The sequence below is a fragment of the Tenrec ecaudatus genome, chromosome 6, assembly GCF_050624435.1.
Source record: "Tenrec ecaudatus isolate mTenEca1 chromosome 6, mTenEca1.hap1, whole genome shotgun sequence".
Lineage (NCBI taxonomy): Eukaryota > Metazoa > Chordata > Mammalia > Afrosoricida > Tenrecidae > Tenrec > Tenrec ecaudatus.
Window position 1 is genome coordinate 21,201,052 of NC_134535.1, and position 23,811 is coordinate 21,224,862.

At 46.4% G+C, this 23,811-nt stretch overlaps 1 protein-coding gene across 1 annotated transcript; it reads right to left on the bottom strand.

The window, feature by feature from the left end:
* Positions 1-5,741: 5,741 nt before the first annotated feature.
* Positions 5,742-23,003, bottom strand: NOPCHAP1 (NOP protein chaperone 1). The gene is made up of 4 exons (XM_075551054.1): positions 22,846-23,003; positions 19,079-19,165; positions 14,850-14,986; positions 5,742-11,698 (listed from the first exon to the last, which is right to left on the bottom strand). Exons 1-4 carry the CDS (start codon positions 22,961-22,963, stop codon positions 11,480-11,482), a joined length of 561 nt encoding a protein of 186 aa, XP_075407169.1. The 5' UTR covers positions 22,964-23,003; the 3' UTR covers positions 5,742-11,479.
* Positions 23,004-23,811: the final 808 nt, after the last annotated feature.

Consider the following 23,811-nt stretch of genomic DNA (forward strand, 5'->3'; position numbering starts at 1 on the left):
TATGATTTGATTTTTTATTCTTTCATGCCTGATACCTGATCCCTTCAACACCTCATGATCCCACAAGCTGGTGTGCTTCTTCCATGTGGGCTTTGTTGCTCCTGAGCTAGATGGTCACTAGTTTACTTTCAAGCCTTTAAGACCCCAGATGCTATATCTTTTGATAGCCGGGCACCATCAGCTTTCTTCACCACATTTGCTTATGTACCCGTTTGTCTTCTGCGATCATATTGGGAAGGTGAGCATACAATGATATGATTTTCTGTTCTTTGGTGCCTGATACCTGATCCCTTCGGCACCTTGTGATCACACAGGCTGGTATGCTTCTTCCATGTGGGCCAGGACTCCAACTCTTAACTGAGGTCACTAGTGGCTATTTTCAGTAAACCACTAAGGACAGACTACTTATTTGTGTAAGCCAGAGGGCAAAGTGCCCCTCCTTGGGTTGCCTGAGACTAGTAATCTATGTTCAACCACAGTCTTCCTGAGGTGAACTGCCCCTCCCGGGGCTTGCCGAGAAGGAACCCAGGTGCCATAGGAGGTTGTGTGGCGGCTGCTAGCCTCAAAGTCAGCAGTTTGGAACTGCAAGCCCCATCCTTGGGAGACAGACAAGGCTTTCTAGTCCTGGAAAGAATTACAGTCTTGGAAACCCACAGGGGAAGTTCGGCTCTGCCTTCTAGGGTTGTTAGGTTTTGAAATTGACTCGAGGGACAGTGAGTTTTTCTTCTTTTCTGTTTTATTTGAGCTTGAGAAGATCTTGTCTAAGTCTAGCCACACTGAGGGTTTCACGGCGAACACAGGGAAAAGCAACACAAACCACGCAAATAGTGTCTGAACTTACATTGAGACACAAATCGGAGCTCGGGCTGCGACTGTGGACTGCACCCTTCCACAACCAAGGGCTTTAGAACTTGAGCCCCAGTACTGGGCCCCTTCAGAAAGTTCACAGAAAATGGAATGAACAGATAACAGTCTTTCCCCACACACTTTTTGAAGCCCCTTGTCCAGCACTCTCTCCTCACCCTGAAGGTGGCAGTCTGTCAGTAATAGCAATAACTGTCCTTTACTGAGCACCCCGGTCATGGTCAAGGTCTGCTCAAGTGAGGTCTGGATGGCTCCTCCCCAAACCGTCTCATTGGATGAGGTGGAAAAGCTATGGAGTAGGAGACCAATCATTGCAGTGGGACAAGGACCAATAAAGATTCAAAAGTAAGGGCCAAGGGGAAAGCAGGATCGGGACTGAGGTGAACTAATGGGGTCACACCGCCTGATCCCTGTACAATATAATGCCTTAGCCCTAGATGGCAGCTTCCTTGGGTCATGAGGTGACCTGCTTTGCGACTGAAGCGTACCTTGCTTGTTACATCTCTGCTCCGCTCTCTGTCTTGTCTTGATGTCTTGCACGTGTGGCTCCTTTAGACTGTTTGGGAGAAACCTTTTAGCTTTTCTCGGACGAAGAAAACCCGGTGACTTATTCAGCACCCGCTATGTGCCAGGAACAAAGCGCTTCAAAAAGGTTGGTTTGGCTAACCTTCACAGCAACGCAAGCCTGAAAGTGAAGACATGGACTCACTCGTCTTACTTCCTCCACTGATTTCACCTGAGATGGTGGATGAAACCTGAGACCGGTCTTCTTGAATTTCCTCCCTGTGACAGTGCTGTTACTCTGCTCAGAACCCGCTCAGACAGCCCTGAACTCACTCAGATAAAAGCCCAGGTCATTACCACGGATTTCAGGCCCCTGTGTGGCCTTTCTCCCAGCTACCTCTGACCTGACCTCCTACAGTGCTCCTTCTTGGTTCTGGCCATCCTGGCTGCCTTGACCTTCAGCAAACATACCAACCACCTTCTATTCAGTGGTGTGAGCAAATGTTTTAACAACCAACTCATTGTGGGGGGAGAGCCCTGATATCTGGCTTTTCTGATTTCTGGGTGTAAGTATTCTCACCAAGGTCTGTTCACGGTACCCTCTGGCTTCACTGAACGTGGAGGTGGGAAGAGATGGGTGCAAATGGAGCCAAGACAGGTGCCCCAGCCAGCGCCTCTTCCTATCCCTCTCTCCACATGCAGCTCCCCGCAGCCCACCTCCCTCCCTTCCCGTCTCACCAAACACCGTCTCCTCCAAGTCTCATGCACGGACCGTCCTTTCCCGGGTCCCACATTTGCCCCGTCACCCTTTATCTTCTCTCTTGAACTGCTCTTGACGGCACTTACGCCCCTGAGACCGCCGTGGATTTATCACCGTTCTTGCCCCCTAGAATGTCAGCTTGCTGAGCAGGTGCTGGTTTGGATCAAGCCTGGCTTCCTTCCAACAGTTTCATTCCCTGTCCACCCAGAAAGGCTGAATCATCCGAAGAAGATCCCAGGAGACCACGATAAATGTATACATTAAGAATGACCTGGGGATCTTGTGAGACTATAGACTTGGGTTCTGTGTATCTGAGATACAAACCTCAAACTCACTGCCTTTGAGTTGATGTTGAGACATAGCGACCCTATAGGTCAGAGAATTGCCCGTGAGGTTCTGAGACTAACTCTTTACGACAGTCCCAAGTCCCATCTTTCGCCCAAGGAGTGGCTGATGGTTTTTTTTTTTCATTCAGCAACTTATTTATTATTTTTAAATTTTCTTTAAAAATAATTTGATTGGGGGCTCTTACGGCTTAGAACATTCCATACATCTGTTGTATCGAGCATATTTGTACATATGTTGCCATCCACATGTCCAAAACATTTTCTACTTGAGCCCTTGGTATCAGCTCTTTTCTCTCCCCGCACCTTCCTACCCTAGTGTATCCTTGATCAGTTATATACTGTTATTGTTATTTTGTATCTTACACTGTCCATTATCCACCCACATTTGTTATCCGTCCAGCTCAGGGGTGGGGGCTATATATTGAATCTTGTGATGGGTTCCCCCTTTCTCCCCCTCCCCTCATATTGCCACTCCCACGTGCTGTTCCTGCGGGGTTTATCTTTCCTGAATTCCTTGTGTCGAGATCTCTTATCTATACCAATGTGTGTTCTCCAGTGTAGCCAGATCTATAAGGAAGAGATGATTCAATTAAGGTGCACCAATGAATCACACATCATTCTTCCAGTTCCTGAATATCCCTCCCTCCCCCACTACCATGACCCAGTTCTAACTTGGCTGGTGGTTTCAAACTGCTGACCATGCAGTTAGCAGCCTACTGTGTAACCTCGACACCACCAGAGCTCCTGTATCAGGGATGGGAAGGCAAATACTCAGCAGGGAGGCTGACCTGGCATGTCCATGTTCAACCCCGTTTTGTAAAATGCTCTATCTCCCAGACCGAATATAGTGGGAAGTATCCGGCTGCTAGATAGAAGTAACTCACTAAAAACTTGGTTTTCAAATAAGAGATGAAGTAATCTGCCCCCAAGTCGTACAGCTAGGAAGAGGCAGAATGAGTATGTAAACGAGGAAGCTGATGGTTCTAACACAGCCGGGTTAATTTTTATTCCCAATACCGAAAGCAGTTCCTCTGAGTCTGTGGGTAGCACCAATGGCCAAGCTTTGACCCAGTCACCAAAAGGTTGGTGGTTCAAATCCACCCAGGCGTGCCTTGAAAGACCTGGCACTCTGCGTCCAGAAGGGCGCAGTTGTGAATCCTTGTGGAGCGCGGTTCTTCCTGAAGCACACGGAGTCGCCAGGAGTCAGAACTGACTGGATAGCAACCGGCTTGAAAGCAGTCCCTGCGCTGCAAGCACACACCGTCGATCTGTCAAACGTGAAATTTAAGTTGGTTTAAAAAAAAACAAACTAGTTAAAAAGCTACCTTTGGAGATAACGGGTATCATGGACAAGAGCTTCTGTGGGAGCTGCCCAAGCCGAGAAAAGGAAGCATGTTTGGGGGGTAAGTCCACCAACCACTGTGGGTTGCAGCTGTGATCCCGGGAGGATTGCAACCCGCGGGAGCGGTGGTCCTATGCTGCACCACAGGGTCCTGTGAGATGGCCTGGGCTTGATGGCAGTGTGGCGTGAAGGATACCCATCCAGCCCCTGGGGACCCAGGCCATGGGCTAGACTGGGACGTAGGCGCTGTCCTTTCCAGGTGTACAGCCTTCATAGGCCACACCAGGAGGATTCAATCACGTGAACGAGGCTGTACCTCACATTCACCTGTAGCAGATTTAAGGAACTAACCTAACTCCCTTGGATCTAAGGCTGAAATGCCCTAGTGTGAGAAGCAGATGACTATCCTAAGATTATGGAATTGGACGTCGCTGGACTTTGGTTCCTCTCTCGATTTGAAGGTAAATGGTGGCCTGGGACTACCATGTATTGACTGCTTTCTTATGGCATGGTTTTCCCTTGGTTAGTGTTCTTGAAAGTTTTATCTTATCACCAACCCCCATTGTCTGTGTAGTGTCCATCTACTAAAAGCTTCATCTGTACAAGTCAACAACTCATCAACAGTGTTTTAAATTCTATACCATTGATCAAATTAATGACATAATCAATTAGAACTACCTTATGCCCCGGGGGGATGATTCAGTGTTTTCTATCATAAATCGATGACATCTCTAACGTGAACCAGAGAAGTATGTAAACGGTAGATTCATGAATGAATGGTGTTAGCCCCAATCTAAGCACTATTAGTTCTTAAGACACAGCCCCACTCAAGACTCAAGTGGTGAAGAAACCAGATGGTGCCTGGCTATCAGAGAATAGCATCTAGGGCGGTTCTCAACTTGTGGGTCGTGACCCCTTTGGGGGGTTGGATGACCCTTTCACAGATTTCACCCAAGTCGTAACAGTAGCAAATTTACAGTTATCAGGTAGCAATGAAAATAATTTTATGGTTGGGGGTTACTGTATTAAAGGGTCATGGCATTAGGAAGGTTGAGAACCACTAATCTAGTAGTTTAAAGGCTTGTTTTCAAACCAGCAGCCATCTAAGTGAGTTGTCAAATAAGTCCACAGAGCACACCAGCCAGTGTGAACCACGGACTGTAAATAATAGTCTAAATCTTGAGAAGCGAACAGTATCAGAGCATAAATTATGAACACCAAACTTGCAAAGAGCTATGGATAGTGGAAGACCAAAATCCGCTGGCAAGGTCCCACATGGATTAAGCCTCAGGTGAATCCCCTCTGACCACGGTCCTAGGTGAATAATCTTGCTATCAAAGACCACTAGAGTTGACAGTGGCAGATGCAGTTCAGTTAAAATGTAATAACATCATCTGCTCTCCCTTTTGTTCCATTTTAAAACTGTTTTTAGTATTTTCTACTCTTTTTGATTGAGGTTTTTAATCTGTTTTGTCTAATAATTGCTGTTGGTTTTATTTGTTTCCTGTGTTTTGTCTGATGAAATCCAGAAAGGTAAATCTATAGATAGTAACTGGAATAATTAGCCAGGGGAATGGCAGAGGAGGTTTAGGGAGAAGTACAAGAAAAAACTACCTGAAATTGATTGTGGTGATGATGATACAACTCTTAATATGACTGAATAATTAAATTGTATGTGAATTATAGGCCAATAAAACTTCTTTTGAAAAAGAGAGCTAAAAGAGTAACTGTAGAGTTTTGGAAACCTGGCTAGAAGAAAAATATTGTCAGAAATTAAGATCTACTGAATTATTAAAGAGATTTTCATAATCATCATATTACAAATAATACTCCAATAAAATTTTTAATTCTTAAAACACAACCTAATTATGTAAAACATACATAAAATGTGAAGGCAAGACTCAACCACATATTTTTCTCATCCTTTTTATTTGAATGCATGACAGGATAAAAACATTTGTTTTAAGGGATGTACCATTGGTCTAAATTGTCCAAGAAAATGGACTTAATATATGGATTAGGAAAGCTATTGGAATTCTCAGAGGTATATATATTTTTCTGGTTCTGTAAAGTCAGTGTGTTAGTCCAGGTTGACCAGAGAAACAAATTTTGAGATACTCATATGTGTGTAAGACAGAGCTTTAGATCGAAGAGTAATTGTATATTAAGAAAACATCCCAGCCCAGTCCAGCTCAAGTCCACAAATCCAATATTGGCCCATAAGTCCAATACTAGTCCATAGACTCCTGTTCAGGCTCACGTAGCTATGCGCAATGATGCTGAATGCGTGCCGATCATAGGCCAGTGGGTGGAAAGTCTATGAAACCATCTCGAGCGCTCTGGCTGCCATCAGCATGTGTCTTGTCAGCAGGAATGTGAAGCAGTGTGTGTGTTCTGCCTCCAGGGAGGAAGTTCCCAGAATCCTCCTAAGGTCACGCCCACAAGGAAGCATCAGGCTATGACCCTGACAGGCTAGACGTCACCCCTTCACTCTTAGTCAAGCGAAGAGACTGCTCAAGTAGTAAGGGACACTGTGAGATCACCTTTCCAAAGAGAAGGTGGTTGTTAGCAAGTCAGTTCCAACTCCATGGTGACCTAACAGAATGTCACCTGCCAGTCCTGGGCCAGCCTCGAGGAACTCAAAGGTACTAAGGACCCTTTTAGGTAAGAAGAACTATGAGAAGTTGCAACAGGTGAGCCATTATCTTTCTAGAAAGAAATAACTACAAGTTGCATAAGACTGTTCCAGACTTTTTCTATTAATATATCTATTGGGGGTTTTGCCCACCCCCCGAATTAGTAAACGTCATACATAGCTGTTAGTTTTCAGTTAACATATCATGATCATCTTTGTCAATACTTCATATTTTCATGACTTTATTCAACACATTTCCGTTGCTATTTAATTTGCATTTTTGCTATTTTTAATGTGGCACTAAATCCTATACACAAATTTGCAGACAGTCATACTGAATTCCCAGAAGTGGAATTCCTGTGTCAGAGGACAGACCAGTGTAGAATCTCATCAAGTTCCACTGAATATTTGCCACTCAGGCATATCACCTACAGTGTAACACCTCACATCCGGCGAGTCCTGGCCTAAGCATTTAATGTTGACTAACTCATTCATTCCTCACAAAACGAGGGAAATGCTATTGTCTCCATTTTGCAGAAGGAGAAACTGAGATAAATGGCTGGGCTGGAAGCCAGGAGCAGGCAGCCCCAGAGTCTGGCCTTGAGACATAGACCAGGAAGCCAAAGATGGCCGGTGTGGCTGATGGAGCTGAACTCATGGCTCCACCGCTCATGGGGAGACCTTAGGAAATGGCTCTCTCTGTGCCACTTGGCTCATCTGTCAAATGGACACAGAGTACCTCCCAACGTTCTAGTCTTTTCACAAAACGATATTGCATCATGAAATAAGCCCTGCGGCAGTACAGTCGACAGGGTTGACAGGGTTGGTATGGTGGCAGCAAGAGTCCTATCCAGCCAGGATAGGCTAGCCAGCTAGGGTCCCCAGTCCTGTCTCCCCAAAGAAGAAACCATCCATCTCATGTGCTGTTTAGGAACAAGAAATGCTTTACTTCCCAAAGATCTAAAAAGGCGTTCCTTATGTTCCTTAAACGGGTTCCTTATGGAAGGTCTGAGCTGCACACCCATCTTAAGCCCATTGTCAGCAAGCGTGAACACAAGGAGGCAATATTAAGCCACTAGGGAAAGGCTACCAGGAGAGAAATGGAAACATGGTCAGTTTAATAAAGAGTTTATGTTCCAACTGGGTCAGAGGCACTTTGCAGGGCACAGTGGGAAAGAACCAATGAGTGAAGATGCCCCCTCTTCTTGCCTTTCCTAGCACCGCAGTGGATACAGGCACAAGGAGGCAAACTACCTAGCAAGTGCCATATGGATGCACAATGAAAAGGCTTCCGTCTTTGGGAAGTTTTCTGAATGAAGTTTTGGGTTCAGCCCTCACATCTGATATACTGACATGAAACATGGTCATAAAGGCATAGAAAGATGGGACTCCAATGTCTGAAGAGCAGTTTATCAATCTCGCCCAAAATGGAATGTTTTTCCAAGTAGCTACCATCATCTGACTCCTAAGTATCCCATAAAAGACGGACAGGTTGGCCTATGCAAAGTGGTGATTTAGTTTTGTAAGGTAAACCGCTTTTAAAAATTAAGATTTTAAAATATTAAGGTATAACACACACCTTCGAAAGCACACCAATGGTAAATGTTGTGTGTAAAGTTTCTGCACATGTATGTGCTGTAAGAATTATTGAAGTCGGAGGCAGAAATAGAAAAGCACTCAGCACTGGTGAGCTCTAGCTGCCAGATTGGTAGGTTAAGGAGTCTGGCTATATTTGCATTTCTTTGATAAACTGTATTCCCCCCGCCCCATTCTGTAGTTTCCCATGTTCTGTGGTCCCTCTAGTGTGTATCAAACTGCCACTGAGTTGATTCTGACTCACAGGAACCCTGACAGGGTAGAACTGCCCCTGTGGGTTTCCGAGGCTGTAATTCTTTATGGAACCAACCAGCCTCAACTTTACCTGCCAGAGTTCCTAGTGGCTTTGAACTGCTGACCTTGCAGTTAGCAGCCTAATGCACAATCCAATCAGTATGTAAGTTTCTACTAAAGGTCTTCATCAATTAGTTTCACTTTTTCACATATTGCGGGAGATACTTTCCCAGCTCATTCCTTACATTTTAAGTTTCTTGGCCACCCACTGTATTTTTAATATTCATGTAAACAGATTTTCTACTGTTCCTTTGTGACTTCAGGCTTTGATGTTATGCATTTAAAATAACCTTGTCTAACTCCGTGACTGAGTCTTTACTCCCGTGGTTTTTGTTAGGAGCCATCGAGTCAGTGACTTTTTGCACAGCAGAACAAAACACTGCTCCGTCCTGCACCACCCTCACAATTGTTCGAGCCCATTGTTATAGCCACTGTCCATTCCTCTCCTCGTGGGCCCTCCTCCTTCTCTGACCCTCTACGTTCCTGACGACAGGCCCAAAGTACAGCAGATAAAGTCTAACCACCCTCGCTTCTGAAGATGACTCTGGCTGTTCTTCCAAGACATGTTCGTTTAATCTTCCGATAGTCCACAGCACTTTGCATATTCATTGCTAACACTATAATTCAAATGTAACAATTACCTGGAAATCTTGAATCCATGATTTATCTCTGCACATGAGGCGAGGTTAGAAACTCACTTTGTGGGAAATAGTCAGCTCTGACACTGTACGTTGAATAATTCATCCATTTTAACGTATTCACTTGAAATGCTATCCTTTCCCTGTATTAAATTTTTATGTTTCGCGTTATGGGTCTGTGTCACAAGCATGTTTAAAGAAGCCCTGGATTTAGTTGACTCCCTAATCTACATGTGAAGTCTAGGTAACAGAATTAAACGAGCTAGCCACCACAGAAATTTAAAAGTTTTACATGCGAATCATCTGTTTCTACATTGACTCTTTGCTTTCATGGATTCTCAGCCTATTTCTACATGGACAGTTCAGTAATCCTAGGGAAGTTACCTTCATATCCCTGACTGAACTGTTCCCCTAGCTTCCAATGTGCTACGGCTCAGCCATGCATTCGCTATTATGGTTGGGGCCTTGCTAAGTGCCGCACAGCAAGCAAAACAGCAAGGCAAACGTCTCACAGCGAAGCACAATATCCACCGGGAGAGCACCGACACAGGCGAACCGCAGCCGCACCGTGCCGTTCCACATGACAAGTACAGAAGTTTGCCAGCCGAGAGAGCTCATTTCCAACTCAATCATCTTCACCTTTTTGTGATTCAGAGGACACGCGGCGTCTACCTACATCATCCTCCTCTGGGGTTCAGTGGGACTGTCCCACTTTCAGTGTATCTTACCATCTCTCTGATGGGGCCCACAGAACTTTATGGAGCTGAAGAAAGTTTTCGTCCATTCCACCCAAGTGCCAGCGATAGATCTCCTCTCAGGACATCTATGTTTCACGCATCCTATCAAAATCCCTATTATCTCAATCAAAACAAAACAAAAAAAAGGAAAAAAAATTCCCCCCATTTCATTCGAAATGCCTTCTATTGCTGAAAGCATGGGATTTTAACAACAACAACAACAAATCCAAAGCAGAAATCTGGTCTGGACAAAGTTAAGGCACAGTCTGGGAAACTAGAATAGCGTGTTCAGTTCTGATTTCTGATGAAAAAGACCAGAAAGGACCTTGAGGCACCTTGGGGTAGGGGTGGGTTGGAAAGAAAGACTAGGATTCACAGAGAACCCCAAAAGATCAAGTAATCAAGTGGATTCAGCTTCAAAGACAGGCAGTCTCTAAATTCCTAAGATTTATTTCCTGAGTTAAAAACTCCAGCCTGGGATTACCTTGACTTCCGAATGAGGGAAAAATCCTCATTGTCTGTCTGTTCGCTCCTACTTTCCTTGTGCAGGAGCTATAGGAGCGTAGTGGTGATGTGCTGGGCTGCTAACTGCAAGGTCAGCAGTTTGAAACCACCAGCTGACCTGTGGGACAAAGACAAGGCTTTCTACTCCCATTACGAGTTGCCGCCTCAGACACCCACGTGCACAGTTCTAGTCTATCCTGGAAGGTCACTGTGAGCTAGCCATTAACTCGAGAGGGAGGAGTTTTGAGAGTTTTTATAGTAGTCCTGGTGGTGCAGTGGGTTCACTACTTCATGAGCTTCAAATCCCAACAGCATCTCCTTTGTGGAAAGATGAGGCTTTCTACCTCCACATGGTTTAGCCCTGGGAACCCACAGGGGCAGGTCTGCTCTGTCCTGTAGGGTCTGCCACGAGTCAGAATCGATTCCATAGCAGCGAGGCTGAATTATTTTCCTTGTGATGATTCCATTTTTTACTTGGTAGGTCGAAGGGTTTTGATAACTGAGACAGAAAGTCTTTCTCTGTGAAAAACGAAAATAAAACCCCACAGAAATCCAACACTTAATGCTTCTAACTAAAAAAAAAAATCGCCATATGTTCATTCAGTCACAGAGCATTTTAAAATGAAAACAAGCAAACGTCGTCGGGGTAGCTAAAGTGGATGTAAAAATCGCCTTTCTTGTAAAAGTCTCCTGCATCAGACCTGTCACGGACATCACTCAATTGTGACCGACAGAACGTGAGGCTGTGTTATCCAGTGCAATCATTTTAAGAACCAAGCAACAAAAAAGGTGACTTTATATTTCTAAAAGGAAACAGGTATTTCAGAAGTCCGCGTCTATGCAGATGGCAACAAATTCAAGCATCCCCAGGCGGGAAGCTCAGCGTTGTCTGACCTCAGTCTCTGGAGCAGGAGATCAAAGGGCAGGCTCACCCGTCGCTCAAGCGCATCTCGTTTTATTCTTGTCGAAGACACAAACTGGAGGTCAAAGCCCCTGGCGCTGCTTTTGTAATGATGCGCTAACTTTGCATCGCATGGATTCCACACCTCCTCACCAGGCTATGGCCCAATGGACAGACTGCAATGTGGCAGACACCCGACTTCTAAAGGCCCCGGGAAGCGAACCGTCAAAAACGGCGTGACCTGGTTTATTGCCGTGGTCGGTCCCAAACCGCCTCCGCTCAGAGGTCTAGCTCTGCCCAGCTCATGCACGCCAGCTCGCCGCACCTCCCTCCTGTTTTCGTGTCAGACTCCTCCTGTCACTCCCTCTTCTTCTTACTCGAGGGGCCGTCCAAAACTTCGATCTTGCCCTGGCCACCTGCCGAATGCGGGAGCTTCAGGTTCTCCTCGGTGACCTCGCCGTCGCTGTCGCCGTCCTCGGAATCCGAGCTGCTGGCTGCGCCTTCCTGTGCGCTCTCTTCTTCCGAGCTCTGCTCTCCTTGGGCGTCGGAGGGACTCGTCTCAAATAAGGCCACATCCTGCAGGGACAAACAAAAACATACAAACGCCGGAAACATCATCGCGGGGCAGCTCCTGGAGGAATTATCATAAAACCGCAGAAACCAGGAAGCAGCACTGGTGGTGCACGGGTTAAGCACCCAGCTGCTCACTGCGAGGGTGGTGGTTCAAACCCACCGGCCCTTCAGGGAGAGAGGCGGGCTGTCTGCTCGTGTAAGGACTCGGGGTTCGACTCTGCCCGTGGGCTCTCTAAGAGCTGACTCTACAGTGGTGGGTTTGGGGCTTTGGTTGGGAACAATGGGCGATTGATTCATCACAAATACTAAGGCTCAGGGGCAAGAAGTGCTATTTGTTATGAACTGAGCTGTTAACTGCAAGGTCAGCAGTTCAAAACCACTAGCTGCTCCCCTTAGAGAAAGACGAGGTTTCTGTCCCCACGGAGTCTCTGAAACTCATAGAAGCAGTTCTACCCTGTCGCTAAGAGTTGGCATCCACTCAATCACTGAGTTTGGTTTTTGAGTTTATGTCAAATATAACCATAGTCTTATGCTTTTAGATGCCATGGTCCACAATCATGATTCATAAGGGGAAGGGGGAATTAAAAGACAATGCAATGTTTCCACAAAACGCGTGAGGCCCTCTTTTACTTATGACAGGAGCCCTGGTGTGTAGTGGGTCATACATGGGGCTGCTAGCCATGAGGCCCCAGCTGTTCAAACCCACCAGCTGCCTCTTGGGAGAAGCTTGAGGCTGTCTGTTCCTGTGAAGAGTGATGGTCTTGTAAGGCCCTGGGCACAGTGCTACCGTCTCCCAGAGCCACTCACCAGGAGTCAGAACGGACAAGATTGGTGACGAGTTTTGTTTTGAATTTACAAGAGGTAGAAGGTCCCCTAGAGCCTAGTTCTGTATAGACGGAGCACACTTGGAACAGTTGTTTAGTGAGGAACAGTCTTGCAAAGGCAGGCACCCGAGTAGGTACTAGACGAGGCTCAACAGGAGAAAACAACACACCACAGCAAAGCCTGTGAGGTTGGCCAAGCCTGCCGCTGCCTGTTCCTAGCGGTCAGCTCATGAGTTTAGAAGGCTCTTACTGGTGTTCGATGGCTGAAAAAAACCAGAACCCTACTGCTTGGGCAACGTGAAATCATATGGCATGTAGGATCCAGAAAGATTTCTCCCCAGGTTGTCGCCCCCAAACATATGCTGCTTGCTACACATGGTAAATGACCGCATACTCGGAGGTCACTGCAAGCAGCTTAGAGGTTATTCTTCCTGGGGGTTGTCATGCATCTAGAGCAGCAGTTCTCAACCTCTGGGTCAAGACCCCCTTGGGGGTCCAACGACCCTCTCACAGGGGTCGCCCAATTCATAACTAGCAAAATTATGAAGTAGCAATGAAAATAATTCTATGGTTGGGGGTCACCACAACATGAGGCACTGCAGGAAAGGGTCGCAGCATTAAGAAGCTTAAGAACCACTGATCTAAAGCAATCAGACTGTATAGTCTGTCCTGCCCTAACTGGGGCCCACTCCCTTCTGATAAGGGTAGTGGATTGTTTCCTTGAAGGTGAGCCCAAGGACAAGGTCAAGCCCACTCAAGGGTGACCAAGGTCAGCCTGAGTCCAGGGTCTGCCTATCTTATAACATGTGTACTACTCCCTCCCCTTCTATTACATGCACACCCCTAGCTCAGCCCCTTCCTGTGACGCATATGCCTATAATACAGCCCCTTCCTGTGTGTGTGGTTACCTGTGATTACATCCCTAAGTACATATAAGCCTTGATCAGAAATAAAGAGAAACATGCTCTCTGCTCCTCCCACTCTGCGAGGGCCTGGCTGCTGAGCTCATGGCCGTCCCAGGGGTGCGCATGCGACTGTAAACGAGTCTGACTCCTTGATTTTACCTTCTCTCCTACCTCTCCTATTCTGTGACTGTGCTTTGATCGCTCTATATTATAACCGTACAATTGCTCCCACGACGCCCATGGATGTTAGAGGCTGATTTACAATAACAATGGCAAATTCCAGTGTCCATAAATGAGGCTTAGGAACCACGTGTCTCCATTCATGTCTACGGCTCCTTTTGCACTATAACTGCCGAGCCGAGGAGCAGGCGAGGAGAGACAATGGGGACCGCCTCATCCACAGAACATGGGGTGATGCCTGTCTGGCCCCTCTCTCCCCTCTTAGCGGTGAAGACAATGAACAAATGCACGTAGAAACACTGTGTCGGGCCATGACAATACAGAGTATTCAAGCGGGATGAATTGACAGGGTTCATCAGCACACGCTTGCTGAGGTGACCAATGCTCAGGGGTCTCAAAAACATTGAAATCTGGAAAATAGCGTGTGGTAAAAAGGGAGCTAAACATAGGGAAGAGTCTGGAACAAGGAGACTGGGATGGGCATGCTCTCCGTGAGGGGACTGAACAGGAGGGAGACCATGATGCGGTGTGTGATGGGAAAGCCCGAGGGTCCCAATGCACACCGCTCCCCGTGTGAAGAGCTGCCTGGATGGAGGAGAGCTGCTGAAACACACGCAGCTGCCCAGGGGAGGCCGTGATGGAGTGGGCCAGGCTGCGTGGAAGCAGAGGCTGAACGAAGGGGAGATTTGGGGCATCTTCTGAGGTTGGTGACCAGCTCCGCTGAGGAGTTTGATTATTACTATCAATAACATAGTCCGCGGTGTCCTGACACAAGTGTTATAAGGGGAATTCCAGTATAAAAACAGGACAGGTGTACATAGTGAGACAATGTTCACACATGCCTTATATGAAGAGCCCTCAAACATTCATGGAAAAACTCAATTTTCCACCAACTTCTTGGGAATCCTCTTGTTATCAGCAATCTTTCCATCAAGCACATTTATTTTTGCACAATGAATAGTACTATTACTTCTCTGACTTTGGATGGGGGGGGGGATATAGCACAATAAGTAAATTAATGATTCCAGGTAACTAATATAACATATAACTTGAAAAAAAGCATTCCATGACTCCATCCTATTAAATCCTGAACCCCTCCCAGGACGCTTCCGGACCTCCAGGCCTTGCTCATAAACGACTGAATGCCCACGGGATGCTGGGAACAGGAGGAAAAGAACATCTACAAAGAAAGTCGCAGGCACACTGGCAGTTTTACTTTACAAAAAGAAAACAAAGTATAATTACCATTTGTATAATTTTTCCAAGAGTCTCGTCAACATTTTCTATATCAAACCGACCAGGGGGGGCGGCTGCCATTTCCTTTCTTAGCTTCTCATTCGCCTGGGCCATCTGGGGGAGGAAGGACTGCACCTGGGCCAACACTGCGAGACAGACAGGCGCATGCAAGGTAACAGTTGGCCAACCTTCAATGTTCAAACCCACAAATTCTTATAAAACACTTCTGGATCCAATAATAATCAACATTTCCAGCCTCTTCTGTTTTCAAAAACCCCCATTGTTCTTCTGAATATTAAAAGCTACTAATAGGACTACATATATTTGACAATAAATTACTTCTTAGCTATCTTCATTTGAATCCCTCTATTCCAGGGATCTACATGCCAAGAAGACTGGCATTCTTCATGAGAACTAAGTGCCTAAGGAGGGCCTGTGACTTCACAGTACAGCACCAGGCTCAGGGTAAGACGAATGAGTCCCATGACAGGGTGGGGCACAGGAATTAAGTGCTGGGCTAACGGACAGATCAGCGGTTTGAACTGCCAGCCATGCTCTGCGGGGAGAAAGGTGTGGCATAAAAATTGCAGCCTTAGAAATTGCTCCACTGCCCTGAGAGGTTGCTATTTGAATTGGAATGACTCGCTGGCCTTGGGCTTTTCACAGCTGACTATTTGTCTAAGGTAAGTTAATTAAGTGGTGGTGGTTTTTACCTGCTCAACGTCTATTCTCTTCTTCTGATAACAAAACTTGACTTTCTGTTTAAGCTCCTCTGATGCTTAATCGCTCTTGTCTCCATATAAGGCTGACATACTACGAACCACCTTGGCTACCACATTGTGGTTCGGTGCCATGCCTGGGGGCAGTGATCCAGCCAGATCACTAAGAGATCACCTGGGACAGGTGTCTCAACTGTTGGGAAAGACAGTCCTTCTTTGTGGTGGCTTCCAGAGCTGCAGTATTTAAGTCAGGAGCTACGGATAGCTGGACACCTTGCTATACAAACCCGACTAAGCCAGCCTAGGGAAGCAGAGCCAGGACAGAGGCCAGCCTGGTGACACTTAACACTACTTTTGTTTTCTCAATAAAATGAGCCGATATTATTTCTTTTCTTTCTTTCCCTTTTCCCTGCAATCACCATGAGCAAGGTTTCAGTCATGTGTAACCAAAGGAGCCCTGAGTGGTTCGCTCTGACTAACCATGCGTGTGTATCTGGGGTGATAAATGCAACACCAGGATTAGAGGAAGACTCATTATCAGACCGCCACATGCAGGCAATGCAACCCTGTTTACTGAACTTGAGGAGGACTGAACGCACTTACCGATGAAGATCACAGATTACAGCCTTCTGTATGGAGTAGACCGCAACATAAGGATGCGTGTGAAAGGTGGACAATGAGTAAGGCAGACAGATTGATGCCTTTGAACAATGGTGTTGGTGAAGACTGACTATAATCCGTCTTAGAATACCTTCAGCCATGGAGTGGCTCGTGGTTTTGAGCTGACCTTTCAGTTAGCTGCTCAGCACGTAACCACGACACCACAAGGGCTCCAAAAGCAGACACTAAATGATCCAAAACGGAACACAGAGCCCTATCAAGGGGTCGAACGTACCACAAGAAGAGAGGAAAATGTCAGGAAAAAAATGTGCTTAAGCCAAAGTTTTCCAAATTTGAAAAAACAACAAAACCCCCTATAAATCCCAAACTGATGGATTATGTTAAGAGTGGCGGTATGAGCCCTAATAAACTATTATATATAAAAAAATCAATCAATCAATCAAGGTACAGTACATCCATCCATTGTCAAACACAATGTACATGTTACCATCATTTTGTGCCATTTGTACATCTGTTACCATCATTTTCAAAGTATTTTCTTTCTAAATGAGCCGTTGGTATCAGCTCACACCCCTTCCCACTCCATGAACCCTGACAGGAGACTTAATTTTGTGTTTCCAGTTGCCCCCAGCTCAGTGCTCACTTCATTTTTGGGGTGAGGTGCCTTTTTATGTTTCATTTTGGATAGTTCGTATTCCTTTGTCTTCAGGTTCACTAATAATTTCTTGTATAGTATATCATCAACTGTTAATCGTAACCATTGTATTTTTTTCATGTCTTACACCAACCACTGTCTCCCTTCACCCATTTTCTTGTTGTCTGTCCCCCTGGGGTGTGCTGTGTACATGCTCGTCTAGCCGGATTTGTAAGGTAGAACTGGGGTCATGATAGTAAGGGAAATGAAGTATTAAAGAACTAGAGGAATGTTGTATGTTTTGTTGGTGAGAAAAAAATTCTTAAAAGTAGTCCAGAGAAAAGGAAATTGTATCCAGGACAACCAGCTGACTTCTCATCACAGACCAACTAAGTTCTCCTAGTCATTGTGGTTTCTTAGATTGTAGAAGCAATCACCTTGTGTGTGATTTACATCCTTTCCAGTGGATTCTTATCTTTATTGTCTCTCTTTAACACTAAGATACAATTATTCAGATACTGAGCATTACATGAATGGCCATAGAAAGGCTAAGTCGAAAATCCATGGCGAGGAGGGTGTAGGTCAGGAGGCCTGGCAGGGCTTGAGCAAGGGCAAGGAATTACTGAAACCCAAACGAAGGCTGAACATGATAGTGGACCAAGAGGGAAGCAAAAGGAAAGGACATTTACAGAGGTCTAAATATAGGTATGTACATATGTAAATATATTTATACACAATGAGAGAAATAGAACTATGTACTCATATCTATATGTTAAGAATTAAAGTTTCAGATAGACATTGAGCCTCTACTCAAGTACTCCCTCAAAACAAGAACACTTTGTTCTATTAAACTGGCATTCTATGATGCTCACCTTCCCTACATAATTGCTGAAGACAAATGTGCGCATAAGCAAATGTGGTGAAGAAAGCTGATGGTGGCCGGCTATCAAAAGATATAGCATCTGGGGTCAAGCAGCCATCTAGCTGAGAAGCAACAAAGCCCACATGGAAGAAGCACACCAGCCTGTGTGATCATGAGGTGTCGAAGGGATCAGGTATTAGGCATCAAAGAACAAAGAATCAAATCATTGTAAATGAGGGGGAATGTGAAGTGAAGACCCAAAGTCCATCTGTAAGCAACTGGACATCCCCTTACAGACGGTTGATGGGAGATGAGCCAGTCGGGGTGCAGTATAGCACCGATGAAAAATACAACTTTCCTCTAGGTGTTTAATGCTTCCTCCTCCCTACTACTATGACCCCAATTCTACCTTACAAATCTGGCTAGACCAGAGCATGTACACTTGTACAGATAAGAGCTGGAAACACAGGGAATCTGGGACAGATAAACCCATCAGGATCAATGAGAGTAGTGATACCAAGAGGATAAGGGAAATGTGGGAGAAAAGGGTAACTAATCACAATGATCTATATGTAACCCCCTCCCTGAGGGACGGCCAACAGAAAAGTGGGTGAAGGGAGACACTGGTCAGTGTAAGACATGAAAAAATAATTTATAAATCATCAAGGGTTCATGAGGGAGGGAGAAAACGAGGGGCTCAAGTAGAAAGCAAATGTTTTAAGAATGATGATGGCAACAAATGTATAAATGTGCTTGACACATGGATGGATATATGGATTGTGATTGTTATATGAGCCCCCAATAAAATGATTAAAAAGGGGGATAAGAGTGACATATATTTGTGACTGTGCAACAGAGCAATTACTATAGGGTCATTAATAAAGAGAACCATCCTGTGGTTGTTAGGGGATGGCAAGTCAATTTCAACTCACAGTGACCCCATGTGGCAGCACAGAACTGTCCCCAGAGAAGGTTCTAGGCTGTAATCTATCAGAGCAGTATGTTGGGTTCTGTCTTGGAGCTACTGAGTTTGAACCACCACCCTTTTGGTGAGTAACCCAGTGCTTAACTTTCATGCCACCAGGGCTGCATGCTAGGTTGTGTTCTAAGGAGTCGTGTCTAGTTTAATAAACCCGGGTGGCTTTGCCGAACATGCATATTAAATTTGGGATTCAGTCACCTAAAAATATTTCATGCAGGGCATAACAATAATTATTTTCAAATTCTTTTCTTGTTTGTTTTCCTCAGGAGAAAACGAACCCCTTCACACAATGTATGCCCAAGTAGACCTGCTCCACTAGACTCTGTCACTTGCTCATGATGACATAAAGTGCCTCCGTCAAGTCACACTCAACCAGGCAGAACCGAGCCTCCGAGAAAGCAGGACCCAGGGAGTACTTACAGGGACTCCGTTCTATCCGAACAGTCTGAAGACTTGAGTTCTTTCTGGAGTTAGGCTTGGAGTTGATGAGCAGCCTGTCCCATATCCCTGGAAAAACACACACAGCAGCATTTACAATGCCATACGCAAACAGGGGCCCTTCGCGCACCCTCCCATGACCAGCCTCAGGTGTTGAATGCTCTTCGTCCCAAGATCTTTTTTTTTAAACCATTTTATTAGGGGCTCATACAACTCTTATCACAAAATCCATTCATACATCCATTGTGTAAAGCACATTTATACATTCATTGCCCTCATCATTCTCAAAACATCTCTCCACATAAGCCCCTGGCATCAGCTCATTTTCCCCCTCCCTCCCCGCTCCCTCATGAACCCTTGATAATTTATAAATTATGTTGTCATATCTTGCAATGTCCAACATCTCCCTTCACCCACTTTTCTGTTGTACGTCCTCCAGGGAGGAGGTTATATGTAGATCCCTGTAATCAGTTCCCCCTTTCTACCCACCCTTCCTCCACTCTCCCAGTATCGCCACTCACACCACTGGTCCTGAAGGGATCATCTGCCCTGGATTCCCTGCATTTCCAGTTCCTATCTGTACCAGTGTACATCCTCTGGTCTAGCTAGATTTGTAAGGTAGAACTGGGATCATGATAGTGCAGGCAGGACGAGAGGAAGCATTTAGGAACTAGAGGAAAGTTGTATGTTTCATTGTTGCTATTTTGCACCCTGACTGGCTTCTCTCCTCCCCAAGACTCTTCTGCAAGGGAATGTCCAGTGGCCTACAAATGGGCTTTGGGTCTCCACTCCGCACTCCCCCCCTTATTCGCAATATGGTTTTTTTGTTCTCCAAAATATTTTTTAAAAAGAGATACTCCATGTTTCATGACAACAATTTGTCATCATTAGCCTGTCCGACATATAGCTATGCCCCAAGGCTGAGTGACATAAATGCATACTGAGATGTATCTATTTGGATCCAAATTCTATCAGGAGACAGATGTGGGTCTGCAATGAAGAATGTAGGGAGTAGTAAGAAGTGCAACCACCATTCATGAGGCCAGAAAGCTTGATGCACTGGGTCATAGGGGACAAGTGACCTAACCCCTTGTGAACACTCGCTTCTCCAGTCCTGAGACATTCCTAAGCCTGGTTAGTTCTCTTTCAATGAGGACACCCAGCCTAGAGGAGGCAGCCCCTCCCTGCCCACCGTTCAGCTTCACCTCTCACTATGAAATTCCACTCAACTCTCTAGCCTATTACAACTCCTAGAAAAGGGTTTGTCAAGTTTCTTAACTTGAAGCTTTCCACACCCTTATTTCTCAAAACAAACCTCACTGCCATCAAATGAGTTACGGCGGCCCTATAGGGCACAATGGAATTGCCCCTGCGGGATTCAAAGACTAGCGATCCTCATCTTTCTCTCCCAGAGAAGCTGGTGGTTTCAAACCACCGACGTTGCAGTTAGCAGTCCAAAGCGGAACTACTATACCACCTGCACAATGGCTTCCCCCTGTGCCACCAAAACCCTGCATCCTCCAAGCAAAGCTTTCAAACACCGGCTGAACACTCGGGTAGTGACAGCCCAGCAGCTGGGCAGAAATGACGCGGGTAGATTCTGGAGCAGGATTACTTAGATTCAATTTCCAGCTTTGCTGCTTTCCAGCGAGTTACTGACCTGTATGGTACACCTTACTTATTAAATTAGGTAACGGTTTATTTGCCAATGAAAAACTCAAAAAACACCATAGTGATCCTACAGGATGGGGTAGAGCTGCCCCTTTGGGTTTCCAAGGCTATAAATCTTATAGGGGAGCAGAAAGTCTCAACTTCCTTGTGAGGAGTAGCTGGTGGGTTTGAACTTCCAACCTTACAGTTCTCAGATCAATGTGTAACCCACTAGACTACCTTGTCTGTAAAATGTAGATAGCAGAGCCTACTTCCAAGGGTGGTTGTGGGGACTGTGTCTTTTTGTTAGGCGCCATTGAGTTGAATAGCAGCAAGATTCACAAGCGAACAAAACACTACCCAGTCACGCGACATCCTCACTATTGTTCCTGTGGCTGAACCCATCGCTGAAGTCTTCTGGTTGAGAGCTTGCCTCCTGTTTGCTGCCTCTGTACTTTCCCAAGTATGACATCCTTCTCCAGGGATTGGTCTCTCCTGACAACATGTCCAAAGTACATGAGACGAAGTCTTGCCATCGTTGTCTCTAAGGAGCACCTTGGCCTCACTTCTTTCAAGCCAGCTTTTTATTCCCTTCTGGCAGTCCCTGGTGTTTTCAATATTCCTCGCCAGTGCCACAATACAGACACATCAATCTCCATCTTCCTTAGTCAATGTCCAACTTTCACATGAACACAAGGCGACTGAAAACACCATGGATGGGTCAGGTGAACCTGAGTCCTCGATCCTTCTTAGTACTCTAAATCAATACTCCATCCAGTACAACTATTATTCAAATTTCTGCCCCAACTACTAAAGCTGGTGAAGAAGTTGAAGAATTCTACCAACATCTTTGGTCTGAAATTGATCAAACATCCAATCAAGATGCATTTATAATTACTGCAAACGTTGTGAGGATTAAATTAATTCCTAGAGAAGAGTAAGCAGGACCTAAGCTTTGGCCATAATCCCTGTAACTCCGTCAGATAGTCTGGGTTCTCAAGGGTCTTTTCTTGAAGCAAGTATTTACCAAGAATTTGGCTCTGGGACCTCTATTCTCTGGCCTTATCCATTCTCTCGTTTCTCCAAAAATTCTATAACCGCTGTTGTGAGGGACCTACCGTCCAGTCAACGACTCGTAGTGACCATTTCTGAGCAGCTTTAAAATCAGGGCTATCTCCTCTCACCATTGACAGTGGCTGCAGGAGAGGGCCCAAACATCGAGAAGATGGCCCAGGACCGGTTACTGTGCGGCAAAAATGACTTGACAAGAGCTAACCATAGAGCAGGAGAGTCCAGGCCCTGGAGAAGGACATTATGTGTGGTAAAGTAGCGGGCCAGCAAAAAAGAGGAAGGCCCTCAACAAGATGGGTTGACACTGTGGCTACAACAATGGGTCCAAACATAACAATTGTCAAGATGGCACAGGGCAGAACCGTGTATGGTTCTGGTTTGCATGGAGCCTGCTGTGACCGATTCCACTGCACCTAACAAAGTTCCACAGCTAGTTACTCCCGGCGCTGGAATTCGAACCCATGCTTTTTAATTCCGTACTATGATGCTTGGCAGTCCACGTCGATTTCTAGTCACTGTCTACAAGAGAAGGAGCGCTGATGCTGCTGCTCGGGAACTGTCTGAAGTCTTGGCCTAAGAAGCAGTTTATACTCGGTCCTATAGGGGCGTTTGGGGTTGGAATCGACTTGGTGGCAGTGGAATAGTCTACAACAGAGCTGCACCAAGGATTCGTCCCGTGTACGTGGGTGTGGAGGGCAGATGATTACCTCTAATACTCACAGACCTGCCCCAGACCAGCCAAATCCTTCAACCCAGTCAGGTGACCCTAAGTTCGGGATCGAGTGAGCTAAGCGGGCATGGAAGGCGCCTTCCTTGCAGCGCCTGGCAAACAGAACCACCAGTTCGAGAAGCGAGACGGCCACGTGCTTCGAGAAGCAATGGACCGGTGCTGGGTGCCCCACACCTGCGCGATGGCGGGACATCCGCGCCTGCAGCGCCCGCGGGGCTCCTCCCAGGGTGGCCAGGCCTGAGCAGACAGACGCGCAGCCCCGCCGCACGTGGCCGCCCCACATCGCCGCGCCCATCACCTCCGGGGCCCGCGCTCCCCGCCGTCAGCAGCTCCTTGGATGCCGACACGCCGGGGCCGCCCGGAGGCGCCGAAGAGCAGCTCGCGGGGCTGGGCTGCCGTCCACCGGGGACCTCCATGCTTCTCAGTGCCGGGCCGAGCGGACCCAGACCGGATACCGGAAAGGAGCGCTGGTAGAAGGCGGGACCAGGGGCTCCCATTGGAGGAAACTCGGCGGTGGGCGGGGAGAGGGCGGGGAGGGGGCGGGGCTTGCGTTGGCGACCCCTGGTGGAGCGACGATGTTGCGCGGGAACGCCGGCCGTTCCCACCGCGGGTCCTGCTGGAAAAGAGAGGCTGGGACTCTTGCTTCGGTCATTGGAACGGAGCCAGCGAGGTATAATTTAGCCCAACAAAAGGTATACATTCTGCCACGAAGAGCAGCTTGGTTAATATTCATTGACCGTTTGCAGCCGCGGAGGAAGAGTTACCGTCCTAGAAACCCAGCGGGACAAGTTCTCCCCTGTCCTGTAGGATCGCTATGAGTAGGAATCGACTTGATAGCAATTAATTTGGTTTTTGGGTTTTTCAGTATGCCCAGACCTCATCTCGACATGCCTGGGTTCACAAAAGCAAAACTATTAAAATATCATTTTATTGGGGGCTCTTACAGTCTTAAGACATTCTATACGTCAATCGTATCAAGCATATTTGTACATTATGTTGACTTCATCATTTTTTAAACATTTATGTACTTTCTATTTGAGCCTCTCTTTTGCCCTCCCCTCCCCCATCCTCCCACCCTCATGAACCCTTGATAAATTATAAATTATTATTGTTTTCATATCTTACCAACCGCTGTCCCTCTTCACCCACGCTTCTGTTGTTCACCATCTGAGGGGAGGGAGGATCTTATGCATCGATCATTGCGACTGTTTTCCCCTTCCTCCCCTCCTCCCTTCACCTCCCCCCTACCCTCCTGGGATTGCTA

Excerpts from the sequence above, each read along its gene's own strand:
- NOPCHAP1 (XM_075551054.1), bottom strand. The coding sequence starts at position 22,963 with ATGGAGGTCCCCGGTGGACGGCAGCCCAGCCCCGCGAGCTGCTCTTCG. Across the intron at positions 14,987-19,078 it reads TCGGATAGAACGGAGTCCCT|TGTTGGCCCAGGTGCAGTCC; the intron begins GTAAGTACTCCC and ends TCTGTCTCGCAG. Across the intron at positions 11,699-14,849 it reads TTGGAAAAATTATACAAATG|GATGTGGCCTTATTTGAGAC; the intron begins GTAATTATACTT and ends TTGTCCCTGCAG.